The sequence below is a fragment of the Cebus imitator genome, unplaced genomic scaffold (genome assembly GCF_001604975.1).
Source record: "Cebus imitator isolate Cc_AM_T3 unplaced genomic scaffold, Cebus_imitator-1.0 Scaffold46, whole genome shotgun sequence".
Taxonomy (NCBI): domain Eukaryota; kingdom Metazoa; phylum Chordata; class Mammalia; order Primates; family Cebidae; genus Cebus; species Cebus imitator.
In genome coordinates, this window is record NW_016107361.1 from 2,580,221 (window position 1) to 2,596,394 (window position 16,174).

General features: G+C 37.3%; 1 protein-coding gene and 1 long non-coding RNA gene across 2 annotated transcripts in view; one reads left to right on the top strand and one right to left on the bottom strand.

The window, feature by feature from the left end:
• The window catches only part of LOC119470988, a 110,173-nt gene that overhangs the window by 72,976 nt on the left and 21,023 nt on the right, over positions 1–16,174 (top strand). The window lies entirely within an intron of this gene.
• Positions 15,105–16,174, bottom strand: part of WDR36 (WD repeat domain 36) — a 34,401-nt gene continuing 33,331 nt past the window's right edge. The window contains exon 23 of the mRNA XM_017527216.2: positions 15,105–15,316. Within this exon, the coding sequence (XP_017382705.2) occupies positions 15,167–15,316 (150 nt within the window). The 3' untranslated portion in view covers positions 15,105–15,166. The remainder of the gene's footprint in view (positions 15,317–16,174) is intronic.

A 16,174-nucleotide genomic window follows, 5' to 3' on the forward strand; every position in this document is an offset into this window, starting at 1 on the left:
AAAAAAAAGAAAAGAAAAGAAAAAATGGCCAGGCATGGTGGCACGTGCCTGTAATCCCAGCTAAAATAAATAAATAAATAAATAAATAAAATAAAAACAATTATTTTATTAGCAACTTGGCTCATAAGTGACTTAATCAGTAGAGTTGGGACTGGCGTTGAGAGCAGTGAGACCATCTGGTGCCAGCCTTAAGTGGGAAGAGGCCAGAATTTGGGATGCTGTTTAGCAAGCTTATAGAAAAGAATAGGGTCACTGTCACAACAGTCACCTTCTTTTCTTTTCTGAGACCGAGTCTTGCTCTGTCACCAGACTAGAGTGCAATGACGTTATCCCTGCTCACTACAACCTCCGCCTCCTGGGTTCAAGCAATTCTTGTGCCTCAGCCTCCTGAGTAGTTGGGATTATGCCACCACACCCAGCTAATTTTTGTATTTTTAGTAGAGACAGGGTTTCACCATGTTGGCCAGGATGGTCTCGATCTCCTAACCTCATGATCTACCAGCCTCAGCCTCCCAAAGTGCTGGGATTACAGGTGTAAACCACTGTGTCTGGCCTCTTTTCTTTCTTTTAATTTCATATTTAAAATTTCAATTGTTATTTGAGTACAGGTCATTTTTGGTTATATGGATAAGTTCTTTAGTGGCGATTTAGTGTACCTTTAGTGAGACTTTAGTGCACTTGTCCCCTGAGCTGTGTACACTGTATCTGAAATGTAGTGTTTTATCCCTCTCTCCTTTCCCAAACTTCTCTAAGTCCCCAAAGTTTATTATATCATTCTTATACCTTTTCATTCTCATAGCTTAGCTCTCACAAGTGAGAAGATACAATATTTAATTTTGCATTCCTGAGCTACCACTTCACTTAGAATAATTGCCTCCAGTTCTATTCAAGTTACTGCAAAAGACATTTTTTTATGGCTGAGTAGTATTTCATAATATATATTTTGCCCATTTTCTTTACCTACTTGTTAGTCAATAGACACTTAGGTTGGTTCCATATCTTTGCTATTGTGAATTGTGCTGCTATTAACATATGTGGGTGCATATGTCTTTTTCATATAATGACCTCTTTTCCTTTGGGTAGATACCCGGCAGTGGGATTGCTGGATCAAATGGTAGTTCTACTTTTAATTCTTTAAGGAATCTCTATACTGTTTTCCATAGTGGTTTGTGGTTGGACTAATTTACATTCCCACCAGCAGTGTAAACTGGTTCGCTTTTCACAACATCCACACCAACATCTATAGTGTTTTACATTTTAACTATAGCCATGCTTGCAGGAGTAATGTAGTAGGTATTTCATTGTGGTTTTTATTTGCATTTCCCTGATGATTAATGATATTGAGCATTTTTTCATATGTTTGTTGGTTGCTTGTATATCTTATTTTGAGAAATGTCTTTTTATGTCCTTTGCCCACTTTTTGATGCGGTCGTTCCTTCTTGTTGATTTGTTTGAATTTTTTATAGATTCTGCCTACTAGTCCTTTGTTAGATACATAGTTTGCAAATATTTTCTCCTACTCTGTGGATTGTCTGTTTACTCTGCTGATTATTTCTTTTGCTATGCAGAAGCTTTTTGTTTAATTAGCTTTTTGTTTTTGTTGCATTTGCTTTTGGGGTCTTAGTCATGCCTAAGCCAATGTCCAGAAGAGATTTACTGATGCTACCTTCTAGAATTTTTATGATTTCAGGTCTTAGATTTAAGTCTTTGATCCATTTTGAGTTGATTTTTTGTATAAGGTGAGAGATGGGTATCCAGTTTTATTCTTCTACATGTGGCTTGCCAGTTTCTTCATCACTCTTTATTGAATAGGGCATCCTTTCCCCAATTTATGATTTGGTATGCTATATTGAAGATCAGTTGGCTGTAAGTATTTTGCTTTATTTCTGGGTTCTCTCTTCTGTTCCATTGGTCTCCATGCCTATTTTTATGCCATGCTGTTTTGCTAACTAAAGCCTTGTAGTATAATTTGAAGTAGGGTAATGTAATGCCTCCAGATTTGTTCTTTTCGCTTAGTATTGCTTTGGCTATGTGGACTCCTTTTTGGTTCCATATGAATTTTAGGATTTTTTTTTTCTAGTTTCATGAAGACTTATGATGGTACTTTGATGAGAATTGCATTGAATCTATATATTGCTTTTGGCAATATGATCATTTTCACAATATTGATTATTCCCATCCATGAGCATTGGATGTGTTTCCATTTGTTTGTCATCTGTAATTTCTTTCAGCAGTGTTTTGTAGTTTTCCTTGTAGAAATCTTTCATCTCCATGGTTAAGTATATTTCTAAGGTTTTGTTTTTCGTTTTGTTTTTTGTTTTTTTTTCTGTTGTAAAAGGGATTGAGTTCTTTATTTGATTCTGTGCTTGGTTGTTGTTGGTGTGTAGCAGGGATGCTAATTTGTGTACATTGAATTTTTATCCTGAGACTTTACTAAATTCATTTATCAGATCTAGTAGCTTTCTGGATGATTCTTTATAGTTTCCTAGGCATACAATCACATCAGCAGCAAACAGTGACAATTTGACTTCCTCTTTTCTAATTTGGATGTACTTTCTTTCCTTCTCTTGCCTGATTGCTCTGGCTAGGACTTCCAGTACTATGTTGAAAAGAAGTGGTGAAAGTGGGTATCTTTGTCTTGTTCCAGTTCTTAGGGGAATGCTTTCAACTTTTCTCCACTCAGTATGATGTTGGCTGTGGGTTTGTCATATATAGCTGTTGTTACTTTGAGGTAAGTCCCTTCTATGCCTATTTAGTTGAGGGCTTTTATTGTAAAGGATGCTAGATTTCATCAAATGCTTTTTCTCCAGTTATTGAGATGATCCTATGAGTTTTGTTTTTAATGCTGCTTATGTGATGTATCACATTTATTGACTTGTATAGGTTAAATTATCCCTGCATCACTGGGATGAAACCCACTTGGTCATGACGCATTATCTTTTTAGCGTGCTGTTGGATGGTGTTAGCTAGTATTTTGTTGAGGATTTTTGCCTCTGTGCTCACCAAGGATATTGGTCTGTAGTTTTCTTTTTTGTTATGGCCTTTGCTGGCTTTGGTATTAGGGTGATACTGGCTTCACAGCATGATTTAGGGAGGATTCCCTGTTTCCCTCTTTTGGAATAGTTTCAGTAAAATGGGTACCAATTCTTCTTTAAATGTCTGGTAGAATTCAGCTGTAAATCCATCTGCTCCTGAGCTTTTTTTTTCCCCCCGGCAATTTATAAATTACTGATTCAATTTTGCTGCTTGTTATTGGTCTGTTCAGGGTTTCTATTTCTTCCTGATTTAATCTAGAAGGGTTGTTTATTACCAGAAATTTATCTATTTCCTCTAAATGCTCTAGTTTGTGCACATAAAGGTGTTCATAGTAGATTTGAATGATCTTTTGTATTTCTGTGATATTGGTTTTAATATGTCACCTTTTTTCTATGAGCCACAGTACTGCCAATTCTAGTACTGCCAACACTCACAGCTACTTAGAGATGCTGAACCAGGTTCCTAAGCCAGAACAGGTGGGAATATTTGTATCAGTTATTTTATTTCACACTAAAATGTTTCACCATTGATAAGGTATACATCAAAATTTATTTAGTTTAAAGCATCCCATCTATAACGTGCATAAAAACTATCTCTATAGATAGTGAATGTTGTAGGAGTAGTATTGGGCCTTATGAAATAGAAGACAGAGTCTGTTACCAGTGTAACGGCAAGCTCTGCTTTCCCTTTCTTTCTAACAGTGTCTTAATTTTGTGTTTAAATAGTGGCCAGAGGTATCTTTCCTACGCCTCTTTGACTTCCTGCTTGAGAAGGTTCTCTGAGGTCTGATCTCTATAGCTGTGGCAGTCAGCTTGAGCCTGCAAAATGACAAACATAAGGAACAAAAAGCCTTGTTGTAAAAATGAAGCAGAGGAAGTAGGGGGAAAAGGCCTATGTCTTTCTCAGGACCATTGAATAATGTTACCATTGTGAAAAACTATCTACCAGACTTCTTTATGTGCGAGAAAAATTAATTTTTACTTGTGAAAATCAAGATTAGTTGTTACTTAGTTTTGAGATGGAGTTACTTCTTTTCGAGATGGAGTCTCACTCTGTCCCCCATGCTGGAGTGCAGTGGCTGGATCTTGGTTCACTGCAACCTCCACCTCCCAGGTTCAAGTGATTCTCCTGCCTCAGCCTCCCTAGTAGCTGGGACTACAGGTGCACACTACCACTCCCAGCTAATTTTTTGTATTTTTAGTAGAGATGGGATTTCACCATGTTAGCCAGGCTGGGAAAATATTCTTAGCTAATAGAGAATTGTCTCTTATTTTAGGAAAACACACAGCAAGATGTCTTTCCTTCTGCGAAAGATAGTATTTTATTATAGTTGCTGCTGTTATTGCTGCTAGGAAGCTTAAGTGTGAAAATTTCCCAGTGTGTTGCAAAGATAGGCAGCCAAGGGGAAGATTTTCCTACTTTTGACTCCCAATACCTTATGAACACACTTCTTTGCGTGGGGAATTCCTCACTTAGAGTCTCTGCTTCCTGAACATAGAACCTTCATCTCTCAGCATTGGGTATAAGCCTGAGCCCTAGACTGTTCCAACGAAATGCACTAACATTACAATATGAGTTGTAAGTGCCATGGAGAAGCAGATGCTGTGAGTGAGGCATTGGAGACAGAGGTTCCAGTATCTATGGCCAGTATCAGCCATGTGTACCGTGGGATGGCCTAGACGTGGTTCTCAGCCACTAAGTCTTCAAGGGACTTAGAAAAAGCCTCAATGTACTTAAATACTATTTTCTGCTAAAAATAGCTGAAAATGATTCTAAACATGCAGAGTGACACATTTCATTATGTTAATTAAAGCATTTTTTATTTATGACTTAATTGTTTTAAAGTTTTCCATCTAGTCGTAATTGAACTCAATAGGTGGCTGATCCAACTACATCTGAGGTTGAATAGAGTTTTAAAACCTGAGACCAGCCCTGATCCCACTGGCTCTCCCAGAGGATCAAGAGCAGTTCTGATTCATATTGCATCCCTTGGAACATTAGATGTAAGGCATTTTCAGAGATATGCATTGGGTGTTAGTATATGCTAGCACCTCTCAGTAAGGCTATGTATTTCTCTAACCAATCAATTAGTGCAATGATTCTCAACATTTTTGGTCTCAGGAGCCCTTCACATTCTAAAAAATTATTGAGGATCTCAGTGTTACATGAATTATATCTATTGATATTTCCTGTACTTGAAATACTGTTTAAGTAAACAGTTTTATGAAAATAGATTTTCATTATATTTTGCTGACCATCTGAAAATATTTGAAAACCCCCCAGGGAACACTGGACAGACAGCTCTTAGAAAACCACTAAATTCCGTATTTATGGAACACTTGTGTGTGCAAAATTTAAATGGGCTCTATAGCAAATTTGGAAGGTTAGCTGATGGCAGACAATGGAATGAGACTTCCACACTGGCACAAGAGGAGGAAACCAACCATCAAGGGCATTGGAGATGCAGGCAAACAGTGACAGACGAGGTCCTGCATGATCTAAATTTACCCTAAGTGCCTCTGGGCAGTGCTGTTTATTTAGGAAGTTTGCTACAACCAAGGATATAAGGAAAAAAAAAAAAAGGCCTTATGTTTCATAAAAGAATAATATTTTTAAGGATTAGTATTTTGTTTATAGATAAAACTTTTTTCAAGTGACACAATGTATGGTATATTTGCTGCTTGATTGTCATTTATCAGCAGGAAGATAATGGTAATTTCCATCTTTGAGCTCTGGTAAAGGGTAAAGAGATAAGCTAATGTAAGATTATGCTTTTCTTCAACATTTAGTTCATGTGGAATCAAGTGGATTATTTCTATTTGTTGTTGAAAAAGTGAAACTCTCCGCTCTGATATTCTTCATGCTTTCTGGGAAATCTCAGGCAGGTACCACACCATTGAAATGAGGATCTCTTCTGCCAAGGGCCACCCTTCCCACCACTTCCTGGAGAAGTTTCTGGCCCAGCCAAGCTACGTGACTCATGGCAGCTCCCTCGGGTCTTCTGCCTCCCAATTCATGCCAGCTGAGCACAGAGAGAAAGAGACAGGGCTCAGTGCTGACCTAGAGACCATTCACACCTCATAAAGACCCAATGTCAGGGACTTGCATACAAAAGAGTGTGGTCAGGTCAAGTAGTGGCCTGGAGTTTTGGGAAAGGTCCAGCGACTTGGGTGACAAACACAATTGTAACTTCCAAAGACCACCTTCCAGAGGAAATAAGATCTGGCCAGCCACACAAGATATATCTATGAAGTAGCATGGATGGATGGATAGATGGTGAGAGACGTATACATACCTTTTATTTGAAAAGCTAAACAAAAAAAGTAAAAAGTAAAATACAGTAAAAAAAAAAAATTAAATATGAAGTGCATAAAAATACATAGGCAGCAACACCCAGAATCAGTATTTGTTGATATTTTATCTTAATTTAAAAATACACAAACCATTGCAGAAAAAAAAAGTCTCCTTTGTTCCCAGTTCCAGGACCACTGACCCCCACATATTCCCAGAGGTAGCAGCTGACATGATTTTGGACACCCCTGACTTTCTATTGCCTTTCTCGTGGCCTCCATCTCTGAATGCTGTCCCATCTCTCTCTGCAATACCATGCCGCTCCCACTCTGTTCAAGATCAGTGGCAGCTGTCCTCTTTGTGCAGCCTCCCCTGGCTCCCAGAAGGCGAATGTGTGCTGCCTCTCCTCCTGCAAGGCTCATCTCCTATACTTGGGGGTCAGGGACCTTGTCTTATATGCGTTGGGATCTCCGTCCTGCCATACCCCATACAGGATTATTGAATGAACCACTGAGAAAAGGGAATGGAATGGGTTGAGAGAAGCACACAGTTCCACATGAACCTTTTTCCTTGCCTGTTGTATCCTACTCACTTCACCTCCTTGTCACCACAGCAACAGAGATGAACTCATCTCTGCCCCCTGCCTCCACCTTGCCACACAGAGTGCCAAGAGCTAAAACTGCACCCAGGCCCCTGGGGGATGGCCCCCAGCTCCAGGAACCACGTCTGACAAACTGCAAGGCTGATTCTTAGTCTCTGCTTCCCTAAGCCTGGCCATCAATTATCAGCCAGAGAATGGAGACATGGTGTCTTCCAAGGAAAAAAAGATAGTTTTTTTTTTTTCTCCAATTGTTTTAGCTCTTCATATGCACAGCTTTTCTAAGTTACCAACCCTTTGTTAAAATGAGAATGGTAGTGAAGCAGCATGCAGGCATTTATTCATATTATACTTTCTTCCCTTCAGGTATCTATGTGTATTTGAGGCTACTTGGGAATTCCTGTACACGTGCACACAGACACACACACACACACACACACACACACACACACCCATATGTGCCACACTTTGAAACAAAGGGAGAAACTCGGCCGGCCGCGGTGGCTCACACCTGTAATCCCAGCACTTTGGGAGGCCGAGGCGGGTGGATCACGAGGTCAAGAGATTGAGACCATCCTGGCCAACATGGTGAAACCCCGTCTCTACTAAAAATACAAAAATTAGCTGGGCGTGGTGGTGCAGGCCTCTAGTCCCAGCTACTTGGGAGGCTGAGGCGGGAGAATTGCTTGAACCCGGGAGGCGGAGGTTGCAGTGAGCCGAGATCGCGCCACTGCACCCCAACCAGGGAAAAAGAGCGAGACTTTGTGTCAAAAAAAAAAAAAAAAAGAGAGAAACTCCTAGCAGTCACTCTTTGCAGAGTGTGAAGGCTTAGAAACATCTCCTTTATCTTGGTTCTAAAAGAGAGCCAGGCAAAAGGCTAAGCAAAATAATGTAAAAGAATAATGAGCTAAAATATAAGCTTCATAAGGACAGGGATTTTTATATGCTTTGTTTTCTAAATTATCTCAAGACAATAGAGCAGCATCTGAGACAGGGTCATAGCTAAGTATTTGTTGAAGATAGAATGAATAAATTAATGATTGAATGAAGGAAAGAGGAATGATCACAGCACTGTGAGCTGGATGGGGAAGCTGTCAGGTATGTGACTCCTTTTTTGGTATATGACGCTTCATGGAAATTAAATCCACATGGTAGCATGAGTCCAGGCTTCAATAACTCACTCACTCACCATTCCGTCACCCACTGGGCTTGCATCATATTTTACTGTAGAAAATAGGGTGTGGCCAGGAGTGAGGAAACAGGGCCAGAGTTCTGAGGCAGACATCATTCTGTGAAAGTTCAAATGAGAAAAAATAAATTAATAGTAAAGACTGGAATTTAGCTAGAGATAGTGGGGAAAAAAAAGGGTAGCCGAACAAAACAAACCAAAAACCCTGGCTTTGAAATATTCATTCTTGGCTGTGGTAGTAATAAACAATATTGTTAAATTTTTAAAAATTGTTTGCAAGGATTTATGGAATTTTTATATTTTCAGAGAACAGTAAACTATTGTTATCTACATGTCTGCAGTGTCAATAAATCATCTTAACAAAATAGAGATAAAACCAACTTTTGAATATTTTATGTACCTTTTCAGAGACATTCAGTAGATTCAGCTGGAATTGGAAATTAGCAAAATTGGAATTGGAAAATTCAGCATATTGTACACAGACACTGGAAAAAAGATCCCTACAGAATTCTTTATTTTATATATCCAACTGATTAAATTTCACCACGAGCCCTCATATTACTAGATTTAGGATGGGGAACAAAATTACCAATTACAAAGTATCTTAGTCTCTTTCACATTAGCTTAGGCTCTTTTGGATAATACTTTGTGAGATTTTATGTTCAAATTCCCTACCATGTCTGTTTCTTTCCTCACAAAGTAAGGTTCACCATGTGTGAGTGCCTTCCGAGTTGCCAGACTCTCTTCTCATCTCCCTCCACCAGGGCCATGGTCCCACCTAGCCTGTGCCCTAAGTCTCTGCCTGTCTTCCAAATGGGACCTGGGCCACACGGTGGAGCAGCCACACTCTGCCACTGGGGCTCTACAGCAGGCCTATTGATATTCTACTCCCAGCTGCCTCACTCATTCCCCTCAGGGAGCAGGTGGAAACCTCCAGGGCCCTCCCAGTGTCACCCACAGTCATGGAAACTGTGAGCTGTCACTATCATTTCTTTCTGCATAAGTCACACCCCTTGACTATGGCTACCATATGTCAGGACAGAGGCCTGTGAGTCAATCTCCTCCAGGGGAGTCAGGACTTTGCCCCACAACTCCGGAGTTCTACTTAATGTACCCAGTGATTTCTCCAACCAATCCTCCATTCCCTCTTCCCCTTTTACTTCTAGATCTGGGGCCAGGGTCTACAAATCCTATCTTGCAACCCTTTTCCTCACTTTCCCTCCTTGAGGTTTCTTCCTAGAACGAAGAGGGATCACAGGTGAGAATATTTTGCCTCATAACCTTCTTTTTTCCCTTCTCTAGTTCTAAGTTCAGTTATATTAAGTCACCAGCAAGATTTGTTAAAACACATATTGCTAGCCCCTACCCACAGAGTTTTTATTTCAGTAGTTCTACAGTGGGGCCTGCATTTCTAAGTTCCCAGGTGATGTTGATATTGCTAATTGGGGAACCACACTTTGAGAACCACTGATCTATACTGTTTGTTACCTTCTCTAATATCACTGCTCGCTTTCCCTTGCAGTAAGTCCATGGTTTAGCCTTAATGGGGGGACTGCAAGGTATATGCCTTATATTGTATCAAATTTATATCTCAGTCAGTGAGTTTACTCTTGGAAACTATTTTGGCTTGAGAGTTTCAGGATCTCAAACTATTAACATCATAAAACAAGAGTCTGCAGAGCACAAATAAGACTAATAATGACCAAAAATGTATAAGAATAATTCTTTAAAGACTGATGTGGTCTTGTTCCTTTGCCTTTCCAAACATATCACCTTTTCTGAGATTGAGGCAACTTTCTCATTGGAAGGAGACTACTTTTTTTTTTTTGCAGGGCTGTAAGGTGAAATACTATGCGAATACACAATATATCATTCAAAAATGGGATTTTTCAGTGACATGATAGCTTTCCATCCTCTAAAAATGTAATCTTCACTTTAGCATAACAGAGTTATGAGAGAGATGAAGACAGGAAAGTGGGGGTGTTTAGGGGTGGGCGAAGCTTTTTTGTCCTCAGAGGGTGGTGAAAAGCTTATAAAAAGAAAACAAAGGGATTCCTCTTTCTCCAGATGAAGAAAGGGAAGTGTGATAAATGAGGGGAAGACTTAGGACCCAGATGGGAGGGTTTTTAGTTACCAGTGTGCAATCTCAAACTCTAGGAAGAGGCTGCATATCAAGTGGATTGTTGACTGCCTTTGGCAGGTACTGGTTGCAGAGGAAAAACCCAATCAAAGGAATGAAGCACTCTGCAAAGAAAAGCAGAATTTAAGGAGTACTTCTTGCATTTCTGTGTCACAGGTTACAAAAAATTCCTGAAAACAAAGTGACCTAACCCTTATCAGATAATCCAGTATTCCTGAATTCTTAAATTTCCCTTCCTGTTTAAAGATAATAATTTGCAGTCAAGAGTCCTAAATAACATGATAGAAAATATAATTAAAAAAATATTAACATCTGCCTTGCAGGCAAACACATTAGTAAAATCTTGTCTCAATGACCTGGCTGTCCCTGGGCACTTTGACTATTTAATGCTCATTTAGCTTGTCAGAAAACAAATTTACAAGTTATAAATTTAATTGGCTTTTATTCACCATTCGTTAGGGAAGCCCTTCATTCTATAAAGTGGAATGAGAACTCCCACTGGGCAAGAGCAGAACAGGGGGTTTTATAAGGTGAGAACAAGGAAATCGAACACTAGAGAAAAAAGGTTAACATCAGGTTACTTTTTTGTAAGGCTTAAAGTAGAAGAGACTACCTTAGTGTGCTGACTCAGGTAGACTGAAATCGCCTGTTTTCAAAGGTAACAATGATCTGTTTTGGAATCTACCTGTTTCACTGAAGTTTCTGGCATTCAGCATAAGTGACTTCATTATAGTTTGGTCTGGTCTGCTGGGACCCAGTGCAGAAAGCTCAGTGCAAAACCATGGCCGTCCCAAATTTTTTAACAAGCTGTTTATGTCAACCTAAAATAATAAAAAGGGTATGAATCTAATTGAAAGAGAGTTTATAAATGTGCAAAGTTTAAGGATAGCCCACCCGGAAACACCAACTCCAAAGAGTCAGTATTCTAAAGTAGAGAAGTTAAGGTTTCATTTATGTAGGCAGAGACAGAGGAGTTTCTTTTAGCAGGATTATAACATTATTCATACAAGGTTGGGAAATAGTTATAGGAATTTGATTGGTTATGGATTTTTTTGGGGGAAGGGTACATTTAGCATTTTTTATAGAGGGTGAAATACTTGTAGGTTTTCTGACATCTGGTCTAAGCAAAGCAGGATTATAAAGGGGAAATTGATCTATAACAAGGTCATTAAAAAGGCAAGAGGTTTTTTTGTTCTTGACATCATTTAATTATCTCTAGTCGTTGCACAGAACAAGCAAAATAAGAAAGAGAAAAAGAAGTGGCCATATGTGACTGAGATCAAAGTCATATCTCTCTCAAGGCTTAAAATGTTTTGGAGATTATAACAGCTTTTAAATTATATTTATTTTCATACAATACTAAATATATATTTCAATCAGTCTACATATTTTCTATCCTCAGTGCTTTTATCTTTAAAAAGGGCATATATTTAAAGTATAAAACTTCTAATGCACAAAAATTTCAAGTACACAAATATTGGCTAGGAAATAAAGTCTCATCAATTGCAGAAGATAAAATTCTTTTGGATTTTCTAGTGAGACTGTATTGACAAAGTGTTCGGCAGCTGAGATTGGAATATAAAAATCAAATCATTTTACCACAAACAGCAACAACCAATTATCATATGTATTAGAAAATGAAATTTCCTTATAGTAACAAAATTCTCAGAATGTCAAAAGTGTTTATTTTATATATTTATTATATATATATGAAAATCCATGAAATCAAAAGCTCTCCCACAAAAGATGATTTAATGAAGACATTCATTGTTCTTGAAGGGAAATTCAGGTGGTCCTGAACAACACAGGTTTGAAATGCAAAGGTTCACTTATATGCAAAATTTTTTTCAACCAAACACAAATAAAACATATGGTATTTGAGGGATGAAAAACCCTCAAATACAAGGGCTAACGTTTCATATGCATACGTGGGACCTGCTTGGATTCTGGTATCCACAGGAGTCCTGGAGCTGGATACCAAGGGAGGACTGTGCTCAGTATTACAGGTCTCTCCAAATCACTCCTGTAAATGTGGTGCAACCCATATCAAAACTTCAAGAGATATGCTAATCGGCAGTCAACAAATTTTTATAAAACTTTAGGAAGGCTTTGCCCCAAATCTGAAAACATACTAAACTATAATCAAAGTAATACATTATTAGGAATATCAAATAGCTCAATGAAAGAATTTAACACATAAGGAAGTAGCATTTCGAATCGGACATTAAGAGTGGACTTTTCAATAAATGAGTTTTGAATAGACATTGGAGGCAGCGCTGTTTTACTCTTCACAAAAATCAATTCTAGATAAAGATCTACACATTACTCACACACAGAATCATGTCGTAGAGGAAAACATGATAAATGTGAAATGTGAAATGAACACATGTAAACATAAGAACATATATACTGTAAATGTCTTAGAAAATAATTTGCTTTGGCCAGGTGCGATGGCTCACACCTGTAATCCTAGCACTTTGGGAGGCTGAGGCGGGTGGATCACGAGGTCAGGAATTTCAGAACAGCCTGACAAACAAGGTGAAACCCTGTCTCTACTAAAAATACAAAAAATTAGCCAGGCATGGTGTTGCGTGCCTGTAATCCCAGCTACTCGGGAGGCTGAGGCAGAATTGCTTGAACCCGGGAGGCAGAGGTTGCAGTGAGCCGAGGCCACAGAACTCCAGCCTGGGCGACAGTGCAAGACTCTGTCTCAAAAAAAAATAATAATAATTTGCTTTATATCTTGAAGTAAAAGTCATGAAATTAATCAATTTGATTGTACACAAATATAAACATTTATTTAAAAAGACGCCATGTAAAATTAAAGCCAAATGGCTAAGTAGGAGAAAACACTGGCAACAGGCATAAAAGATTAACACAGAAAATACAAGAGAACTCCTAACAAATCTGTGAGATAAAGGGACAAATCATTCAATAGAAAAATGAGTAGAGGAAAAAGACAATTCACAAATATGTTTATATGTTCTAAAATAAACATACAAAAATATGTCCATCCTCACTAGTGAGAAATTTGATCTAAAACAAAAATAAATTTTTAATTAGATTAATAAACATTACAAAAATCTAATAGCAAGTTTCATTAATTATGTGGGGAAGCAGATTCTCATTTGTTGCTGAGGGGAACTATAACTTGATCCAGCCATTCTGGAAGCCAAATGGAAGTTATCTCTTTAAATTAAAAATGCTTATACTCCATCCTGAAATTGAAATCCTAATCATATACTACAGAGAAATCCGTATATGTACAAAAAGGGCTCATGTAGAATGATGTTCCTTTCAGCATTGTTTGTAATTATAAAGGAAAAAAAAAGAAGGAAAACTTCCTTAAGTGTCTGTCATAGGCAAATAGACTGTTGGACACTGCAAAAGAGATTACGTAACTGTGAATGTACAAAAATAAAAAACTCCCGAGTAGAAACAGCAAGCTGTAGAATCATATACCTATATGTTCGTAAAAATCACAACTATACATTTCCTGCGGCTGCAGATAATATATACACGTTCTTAAACACTCATAAAAACAGTCTAAAACAAGATCAAGGAGAGTTAATAACTTTCTTCTACAGAGGGTATTGCGACTGAAGATGGTTTTCAAAAAAGTACACAACCAAAATGTAGTCATATATTACATGTGTAATTTAAAAATTTAAAGATAAACCAGTATGCACAGATTGATATATTTTTAAGGAAAATACAGACAAATAAAATTATGTTTTGTATTTCTTTCCTGCCCTTGATGGAAACAGTACATGAAAAGTCTAGAAGATTACCTGCCAAAATGATGATGTAATACTACCTAAATGTATCTCCGAGAGCTATACATTAGTCTATATGCTCACTTTAAAAAGAGAAGAAAATTTGGTTGATGATTTGTATAAGAAATACAATTTCAGTTTACAGCGCTTATTTTGTTTTAGTGATTACAAGCTTTACTAGGTACAGAATTATATATTGGAATTTTGCCATATTCCAATTTAGAATATAGTATTTAGGAAAGAGGAATATAATGGTTTTTTAAGTTAGAACTTAAGTCATTATTAACATTTCCATCAGTGGCTTTAATAAGTCAATACACTTTCTCAAAAAAACCCTGAAATTCAGTACAATAACCAGATTGGTTTATTTCCTTAGTAGTTTACTAATTTTTACATCATTAAATAAAAACGTGAACATTAAAGGTATCATCAGTAAATGCCTTTTGCTTCTTCTGGAGATTATTCCCTGAAACTCTCTTATCTGAACAAGACGCTACTGGTGTTTATATTCAACCCACTGCATTTCATGAAAGACTCAACTTTTAAGTGTATAAACTAAGAATAGTTTTTAGATCACCGTGCTTTAAAGAACTGCTTATGTTTAATTCATGTATTGCAAAAGTCTTGAGCCATAAAAAAAACCAAAATGATGATGAGGAAAAAAAGAAAACTCCAGGGCTACCTGGTGTCGAAAGAAAAGTGTGTTCAGCAGTTTCTTCCCAAATAAAAAGGTCATCAGTGAGGAAGGAAAACCTTTGAAGGCCAACTTCCAATGGAATTTGGAATTTCCCTTACCTATCCTTGTTATCAGTTTAAATGTCTATAGCAATTTGCCTTGGGCAAGGAAGGGCCTCCCACATTTCTGATCCATGAACAACTTCCTTTCGGTATGTTACAATGGAGAAAGCACTAGGCTGCTCTTATATCTGACATTTTCAATTTAATTCAGCAATACTTCACAGTGAACATGCAGCATCTCTTATATGAGATAGATACTCAAAAAACATAAGCAGGTAATAATTTTTAAAAAATTATATTATTTTCTTTTCACACTGACACTTGGAAAATAAGAAATGAGTTCAATTGAACCTATTTAATATGTAAGTCTTTTGATTTGTTTAGTCACAAATTTATTTTCATAACAAAGCACTTTTGAGATAATTTAAAATACACATGCTTTGATTGAAGAGTGATTGCAAATGGATCCAGTTTTCTTCCACCTGGGATGACAAATTTGTTATTTCTTCTAGGAGTATTGGCTCTGAAGGAAGCATTTTAAGGTGCAACTGCAATGAAAAAAATATGACGGTTTAACATTTAAGACAATTAAAATTTTAACTAATCTGGATTCAATTTTTCTACCAAAGGAACCACATAAGACATTATCTGTATACTTTTTTCTTAAGTGTTGGTTTATTCCTATCTCCCATTTTCCCTTCCTCTATCAAACTTTTTTTTATTATAAGCTCCTTTATGGTACTATTGCTTCTCTGGTAGAATTAAAGTGGTCATCACTCTTCTCCACCTTAAGACAGTCCTGATACAGATCCAGAAACAAGGTCCTAGTTCTAACACTAAATTCACATTTCCACATTGCTGTATGTTTTTCCTCTCATATACCCCACTGGTAATAAATGGCAGATAGCGTCCTTTATCTTCTAAAATTTCAGTAAATTCATATTTGGGAACTAACGCTTAGCAACTTTGGAAAAAGATTTAGAGACAATTTGTGGCATTTCTGTATTTTAATCCTACATGTCACTTCCAAAATATCTAACTTTTAAATAATTAGGTCAACTGAACTCATTTTAGGTATGAATGGGATAAAAATCAAATCTATTATCACCGAAAATTGGCATCATCTACCTCTTTCAACACATTATACCATTAAAGCAGACCCTCAAAACATGAGTTCTCTACTATACTAATCTTAAAATAACTCTCTTATTGTCAAATGATCAAAACTCCTTTACCAAGGATAGAAGTAAATATTTTGATTTCAGTAGTAAAACAAACAAAACCCAATTTTCTATTCACAAGCACAAAAAGCTTTCAAAATGTAACTAACCACTGGAAAAAGAAAAGTTAATAGTTCAGCACATTGGTTCAAGCAGATAGCATCAAGTCAGGGGGTAAAGTCAAAA